The sequence below is a fragment of the Medicago truncatula genome, chromosome 3 (assembly GCF_003473485.1).
Source record: "Medicago truncatula cultivar Jemalong A17 chromosome 3, MtrunA17r5.0-ANR, whole genome shotgun sequence".
Lineage (NCBI taxonomy): Eukaryota > Viridiplantae > Streptophyta > Magnoliopsida > Fabales > Fabaceae > Medicago > Medicago truncatula.
Window position 1 is genome coordinate 18,431,101 of NC_053044.1, and position 8,352 is coordinate 18,439,452.

Here is an 8,352-nt window from a genome sequence, read left to right on the forward strand (position 1 = left end):
TATTTTTCATCACAAACACGTGTATTGATGCCAATCACCTACATGTTATCAAGTTGAACCAACGATATGTATGAGATTTGGAGGAAAGAAACAAAACATGAATGCATTAGAAACACTCATCATTGTTATTGCTAACAATAGAACACACGCAAGCAAAACTACAAAGGGCCAAACATTGAATAAGATCCCAAATAAATGAGATTGGAATTTAGCTTCCTATCCCACAAAGTGAGGTGTGGTTGACATTATATTATCTCTTTATCTCTCATATTGCTTTCTCAGCCTCAAGCTTCAATGTTCCCTGAATTTATATCATGGCAGTAAAGTATCCATCCATTATTCACATTTTTTTTTTTATATTATTTGTTACTGTTTTTCATTTAAAAAAAAAAAAACTTAGGATATGGAAAAATAACTTAAAAAAGTTAATTTTTGTCAGATGAAGAAAGTTAATGTATTATTATGACATGCCAAACAATTTCCATAAGAAAAATAAAGTAAGTAAAGTAAGTTTGGTAAAAAAAAAAGAAGTAAATGACTCATGATAAATTAAGAGATTTTTTTTTCAATGGTAGTTTTATTTAGGGTTAATTAAGTTTTTATCCCAGAAATATCTACAGTTTTGTTTTTAATTCCTATAAAAATAAATCACACTTTTTAGTCCCTACAAAATTTTTCGTTCGTGTTTTTAGTTCTTGTAAAATTAAAATTTATTTAATTATGCTTAAACTTCTAAATTTTTGAAAGATTTTTTACTGACATGTTCATAACATCGTAAGACACTCTTTTATAAAATCTTTTAGTTTTTTAACATGTAATGAATTAAATATGAATTTTTCTAAAAGCTAAATTTTCAAGATTATATTAATGAAAATTTGGACCTAATAATAAAATTTTGAACTACTTTTTTGCGGAGGAACTTTGTATAATGTTCTAAATAATTATGTAAAAAATATGTTAAAAATTTAAAAGTCTAAGCACAATTAAGCAAATTTTAATTTTACAAGGACTAAAAGTATGTGTTTGTCCCTCTTAAATTAAAATTTGTTTAATTGTACTTAAAATTTTATATTTTTAAATGATTTTTAACAGACATGTTAAGAACATTATAATAATCTCTTTCATAAAAAATTAGAATTTTTTAACATGTAATGAATTAAATATAATTTTTTTTAAACGCCAAAAATTCAAAATAAACCTAACGAAAATTTGGACTTAAGAATAAAATTTTGAGCTAACTTATTGCGGAGGAACATTTTATAATGTTTTAAACAAGCATGTAAAAAATCATTAAAAAATTTAAAATTTTAAGCATAATTAAACAACATTTAATTTAACAGGGACTAAAAATAATAACGGAAAATTTTGTAGGGACTAAAAAGTGTGATTTGTTTTTATAGGGACTAAAAACAAAATTGCAGATATTTATAGGGACTAAAAACTTAATTAACCCTTTTATTTATTGTAAATGAGTTCCTTGTATCAAATGAAGTCCTCGTGAGCTTAACTTTGAGACAATGTATAATATATATAAGGTCCGTGGTTCAAACTCTGACAAAAAAAAGTTAAAGTTTTATAATCTTAACATAGAAAGTTCAAATCTCCTCAAACATTTATAAAATGGTTGTTATTGCGTTGCCATTTTAATTAATAATTTGTTTCCCTTCCCTAATTATTATTAAAAATATTCATCAATGTAACATCAAATTACATCAAAATATTTTTTATTAAGTAACTTAGCGGTTAGATAAATTCAATTTAAATGTGAATAAGTGGGATATCTGGGTTCAAACATCAACCCCTACATATATTATACAATATACAATTACATCAAAATAATTGCCACAATATCTAATCCATCCAAATTAATATAGTATTATTATACAAAAATAATTAGTATGGTATTTTTTTAACGTTTATCTATGACCGTATCTTCCTACTTAAGTCTAATTGAAATGTTGATGATTTACGTCAATATATATCATTAGTGAACAATGAAGATTGATCTAAGGATGTAAACATTTTAAAACATAAATGACTAACTTAATAAAAAAAATAGATAACAGCTATATTAACCCACATAAATATAAAAAATTATGATTAACGATATTGAAAAAAAATTATTAAAATCTTAAATGTAGGGACAAGAAAGCAGGAGAATGGATAAATTGTTTGAGAGCAACTGTAATCTAAGCCACTGAGGTGTTCCACTTCATCCATTCACAGCCTCAGGATGCTCATTTTCTCCCTCTTATCTACTACTTGGACCATACTTGGCCCCACCTTAAAATTTATGATTCTTTTTTTTATATTTAAACTTTTTTATATAATAAAGTTATGCTAAGAGCATTTGGCAGTGGCAGTATAGCTCTTCCTTCTGCCATACTTCACCAAACTACCTGAGGTACACTCACTTACTCTCAATTTATGCTTCATATTATATCATATATGCTATTTTTTTCCTTTCTATTCAATTTTATTTTTTATTATCAATACTATGCTACTCATGCTTTGTAATATTTTCTCTCGTATTAAATGAAAAAGCTTTGGAAGTAGCATCCAGGAAAGTTTTTTTTTCTTCTTTTGCATGTGTTAATCTCTATAAAGCACGGATACAGACACCAGATATGACACGGATACTGATACACCGATATAGTTAATAATTTAAAAAAATCATATAATTCAGTGTAATTATAAGTGTTGGTGTCGTGTCAGTGTCGGACATGACACATGTCCAACACGGGACACACCTAATTTGAGGAGTGTCCGTGCTTCATAGATTAATCTTGCTTATGTGCAATAACAACTTTTTATGACTTCCACTTTTGGTCATGCTAATGAATCAAAACACTCAATCCTTGTTGTAACATCTTAATATAAATGATTTAATATGATGAGTGATTTTTTGTTACTACCTTCTGTTTTTTTTATGCTTTGTAAAATAGCCAATTAAGCATCAGTTCCAATTTTAGTATTAGTATCTCTCACATAGGATTTAGTTTGAACTTTTTGGTGAATAAATCAACTTTATTTACTGTTTCATGACAAAAACAAAAGTTAAAAAAAAAGATTTAATAGCATTTCAACATGATGTTTGTTTGTTATGCCTCAGCTACTAGTAGGTTTTTTCAGCAAGTGGTGTCAAAGTGAGTTTAAAATTTCAATTTCATCATGTTCAGTATGTATAGTTGAGTGTTTCAGTCACAATTTTTTACCATGGAGCTATGAAGCATGGACACTCCTAGGATTAGGTGTGTCCCGTTGTCGGACACACACGTGTTGGTGTCCGATACCGACACGACGCCTTACACTGAATTATGTCATTTTCTCAAATTATTATCTGTGTCGGCATCTCGGTATCCGTGTCATCTCCGGTGTCCATCTCTGTGTTTGTGCTTCATATCCATGGAATAATAGAACAACTATTCAGTATTAAACTCACAAAGTTTTAACTAATAATTCAGAAAGTTATTAATACTTACTTTGTGATGTATTTTATATAGGTGGTTCTTTGGTGGGAAAAAAAGCAAAGAATTGCTTGAATTTAAAGAGGTTGAAATTTCAAGCAAGGGAAGATGGATTATGTTAATGGACCAGGAAGAAACCATCTCTTTGTTCCAGGGCCGGTTAACATACCAGACCAGGTCATTCGGGCTATGAGCCGAAACAACGAGGACTATCGTTCTCCTGCAATTCCAGCTCTGACAAAAACTCTACTTGAAGATGTCAAGAAGATTTTCAAGACTACTACTGGAACTCCATTTCTTATCCCTACTACTGGTATTGTTGTACGCCTTGACAAACCAAATTTTTCTCAGTTTATTTTATCTTTTGTTATAGAAATAACTTATATATAAGCACTTATATGATAAACGCTTATGCTATAACTTCTCTTGATTAAGTTGTTAATTGAAAGACAGCGTTCCTATTTGTATTGAATTATTCGAGTTTATCTATTGAGTATTGACATAAGCACTTTTGAGACGGTTTAAGAGAGCTTATATGAAAATAGCTTATGACAGTCCATAAGCTGTTTTCAGTTTATTTTCATAAGCTATCCAAGATAGCTTATGAAAATAATTTGATTTTATTTTATCTGTTGTTATAAAAATAGCTTATACATAAGCACTTATATGATAAATGCTATCGTTTTAAGACTTAATTGTACTGTTTATCCAAACAGAGAATCAGTTAGACCATTGGATTGCCAGTAATCAGGATGAAGCTCACTTGAACAAAATAGTTACCTTACTTACATTCATGACTTAGATACATCTATATGCTTAATACACAATCTTAATCGTCTATGCTAAGTTGTTTATGCCATATATTTCATTCACTTTTGGTTAATGAATGTATTAAATTGTGTGTGTTTTGGTATCTTTCTTGTTTTATTTTACATATCTTTGGAGGTTACAAAATAATGGCCTAAGATTGGTTCAGCAAGAGCAAATAATTTACGTTTTATCTTTATTAGGATTTGGTTACGATGTTATTTCTAATAACGTTATTGCATTTGGTTCAGGTACCGGTGCTTGGGAGAGTGCTCTGACAAACACATTGTCACCTGGAGATCGTATTGTATCTTTCGTGATTGGCCAATTCAGTTTGCTTTGGGTTGATCAGCAGCAACGCCTTAAATTTAATGTCGATGTTGTGGAAAGTGAATGGGGCCGTGGTGCTGATCTCGACATTCTAGAATCAAAACTTGCTTCTGATTCTGCACACACTATAAAGGCTATTTGCATTGTTCATAATGAGACTGCAACTGGTGTCACCAATAACTTGGCCAAAGTTCGACAACTTCTCGGTGAGCATGAAAACTTCTTACTTACATAGCCACAAAATCTGATTCTCTATCCAAGTTGTCATTGTACACACATGCTCCTAGTTTCACTGTTCAATGGTCAATCTTATGAAAATTTACCTTCGCAAATATTAATTTTGTTCTTTAGTTTCAGAAATATTACTTAGGTGGTAAGGTTCTGTTTGCTAAATCATTTACCTTCGCATGTTGATTTCTTGATATATGTTCACATGATATTTGAATTTCATGACTTAGTATATTATTGGCATTTCGATCTGACTCATATGACATGAGTATGCATCTGAAACTTGGACAGAACGACATGCTATTCACTTAACATCATAATTGGACTCTATGACCACAAACAAAATTTTGTTTGAGTTGCCAATGATTATCGAGATATGTATATATGCATAAATTTTGTTATTCTTTGATGAAAATGCATTTTCGTATCGTTTTTTCAATGTATCAAATCATTTTGCAGCTACCAATTTTGGATTTTCAACGTTCTTGTCTTTTCTTTAATTATATCGTCTTTACGAAATGGCACTCACATTGTATAGTTTGGACATTCAGATGCATACCAACATCCAGCCCTCCTCCTTGTTGATGGAGTGTCATCCATTTGTGCTCTCGATTTCCGTATGGACGAATGGGGAGTAGATGTGGCCATAACTGGTTCTCAGAAAGCCCTTTCCCTTCCTACTGGTATAGGATTTGTGGTTGCAAGCCCTAAAGCCATCGAAGCTTCAAAATCTGCCAAATCACTTCGAGTTTTCTTTGATTGGAGTGACTACCTGAAGTTCTACAAGATGGGAACTTATTGGCCATACACTCCTTCCATTCAGCTTCTCTATGGTCTTAGAGCAGCTCTTGATCTGATTTTTGAGGAAGGACTTGAAAATATCATTGCAAGGCACAATCGTTTAGGTACAGCAACCAGGTAAGATATAATTTGCGTGTTTTAAATTATTGTCAGGTCTTTAGATTCAAATCACCTAAAAAAAATTCTAGCAAACTTTTTTTTATTTTCTGGACTTCAACAAGTATGATAATGCTAATTTTTGACAAGCGAGCAAAAGCCGTGCTGTCAAATAGCTTCTATCGCATAACAGAATTTGAACAAACCACTATTGTTCCGCGATACAATATTTAGTACAAAGCATTGTAGAGGCTATAACGTAGAAAAATTTGAACAAACCACGATTGAAGACACTGAGTTAAAAATTATTTATAATAGTTGAAACTTTTTGGTTAAGTCAATGAATCTGATAGGTTGTCAATATGGTAAATACAGACTTGCTGTGGAGGCATGGGGTTTGAAGAATTGCACACAAGAGGAAGAGTGGTTCAGTGACACAGTGACTGCTGTTGTTGTTCCTCCTTACATTGACGGTGCTGAAATTGTTAGAAGGGCATGGAAAAGATACAATTTGAGCTTAGGTTTGGGACTAAACAAAGTTGCTGGAAAGGTTTTCAGAATTGGACATCTTGGCAACTTGAACGAGGTAACATTAATTCCCCAAACTTTTAATAGCTATGTGGCCCTGTTACTTGAAATTGGAGCCGCATCCAGTGTCCGCCACCGATACATATACTTAACATCAATCACTTCTTTTTTATCAAATTACGTGTCAGTGTTGTATCAGGGTTTCATAGCTTATTAGCATATTCGTCAATAACTAAAAAAATGACTATTACACACCAATTCACATAAATATTTATAATATTTGACAAATGCAAAAGAAACGGTCGTTAATAGATGAAATCATTCTTTCTCTTTTTATTTTTTTGGTGGTGACCGGGGTTTGAACCCTGGACCTTGCATATATTATGCATTGTCTATACCAACTGTGCTAAGCTCACGAGGACAATCATTCTTTCTCTCTATGGTAAGGGCACGCTATAAAAATTCATAAACTTGTTCTTAATTCTCATGTCTGGTGTCAGTGTCTGTACTTCATAGGTATTATGAGAATAACATCAAGGTGACTTCCACCATTGAAATTTCTAATTCTTTAAATGTTTTTCAGTTGCAACTATTGGGTGCTCTTGCTGGTGTGGAGATGATACTCAAAGATGTTGGTTATCCAGTAAAATTGGGAAGTGGAGTTGCTGCTGCCAGTGCATACTTACAGAACAATATTCCTCTCATCCCTTCAAGGATTTGAGTTACATGGTCATTCTTGTAATTACTTCCTTTTTCTGCTCATTCAAGATATATGTAAAATACATAATATGTATTATTTTTATTCCCTTTTGAACTCTTTTGAAGACGAACATATTTGCTACTTTTAGTTTTAATAATGCATTGTTTCTTTCATTGTCAAGTATATTAGAAATTGTTGCTTCTAATACCTTTATTTGAGACTTTTATGGAGACCAAATTCTTCTTCAAGGAATTAGTCTTAGAGTTCATGTTCTTATAGGTAAAATACTAAACGCTTCTCTTGCAACAAAAATTAGGTTTACATATTTGTAAAGAGATTTGAATGAATAGATGTTAACTTTTCTCAACAATTATCTATGCAATTTTCATTAATAAGAGGTCTTAATCTTAAATTAGGAGAATCTGCTTCTCATCTCTTAGTCTTTGATTTCATGTGAGATTTTTCTGAGTGACGTTTTTAAGTTTAAAATGAATTTAATTAACTTAGATAGAACTCAGGGGGAGCTTACAAACCTCACCTTAAGAACTATCAGACTCAGGGGAGCTTACAAACCACAGACCCTAAAGTCAACTTGTTAATTAGATTAACAACAATTGAGCATTTAATACTAGTGTTTGTCATCATAAAAATGGGAGAGATTGTTGGAACAAAATGTGTTTAACTTTACCACCTTAAGTTTTGATGATAACAAGGTATTAAAAAGTCAATTAGAAATATTTGTTCAAATGTGCAGGAACATAGTAAAAAATTATTAGTCAAATATTGGTTCTGAAACAACAAAAGAGAGCAAAGGAATCTACAAAAGAAGCTTATGTTGCAAGACAAAGTCTGAAGACAAAGAGCGTCTGAAGACCATAGAAGCTGACTTCATCAGAGTATGAAGGGCCTCAGAAGCTGGAGCTCATCAGAGTCTGAAGCCTGGAAGCTGAAGTTAGTTAAAAGTTGTTATTCTGAATGCATATGATTGCAGAAGGAATGGAAGCCTGAAGCAATGACTATTTCAGAGGAATTAGGAGGCATTGGATGCTTATCCATTGAAGAGCGCAGAAAAAGGACATAGTACAATTGTACAACCACTCCCTTCATTACTCAACTCCTCATGTTTACAGTAGTACAAGAAAATAGTTGTGTCTACGTTGGTTATTCTCTATTCAAGGAATGAATTTGAAATTGTTCTCTCCTAGGACAATAACCAAATCAAGCAACATATTATTGGTTATTATCAAGCTTCAACAACGACTATTTTAATGTGTTTGCAATCAACAACGTCTCTTTCACACCTCTACATAAAGGAGTGAAGACTTGAAGATCGTAAGAGACTCACAACAATTTTACAAGTGCCAAAACTGTAACACCCCGTTTTCCCAACATAAA

General features: G+C 31.7%; 1 protein-coding gene across 1 annotated transcript; it reads left to right on the top strand.

The window, feature by feature from the left end:
- Positions 1–2,250: 2,250 nt before the first annotated feature.
- On the top strand, positions 2,251–7,140 carry LOC11440516 (serine--glyoxylate aminotransferase). Its single transcript, XM_003600111.4, has 6 exons — positions 2,251–2,404; positions 3,504–3,780; positions 4,526–4,810; positions 5,384–5,750; positions 6,105–6,315; positions 6,841–7,140. The coding sequence occupies exons 2-6, from the start codon at positions 3,576–3,578 to the stop codon at positions 6,976–6,978; spliced, it is 1,206 nt and encodes a 401-aa protein (XP_003600159.1). The 5' UTR covers positions 2,251–2,404; positions 3,504–3,575; the 3' UTR covers positions 6,979–7,140.
- The last annotated feature ends 1,212 nt before the right edge of the window (positions 7,141–8,352 follow it).

Excerpts from the sequence above, each read along its gene's own strand:
- LOC11440516 (XM_003600111.4), top strand. The coding sequence starts at position 3,576 with ATGGATTATGTTAATGGACCAGGAAGAAACCATCTCTTTGTTCCAGGG. Across the intron at positions 4,811-5,383 it reads CAAAGTTCGACAACTTCTCG|ATGCATACCAACATCCAGCC; the intron begins GTGAGCATGAAA and ends TTGGACATTCAG. Across the intron at positions 6,316-6,840 it reads ATCTTGGCAACTTGAACGAG|TTGCAACTATTGGGTGCTCT; the intron begins GTAACATTAATT and ends AATGTTTTTCAG.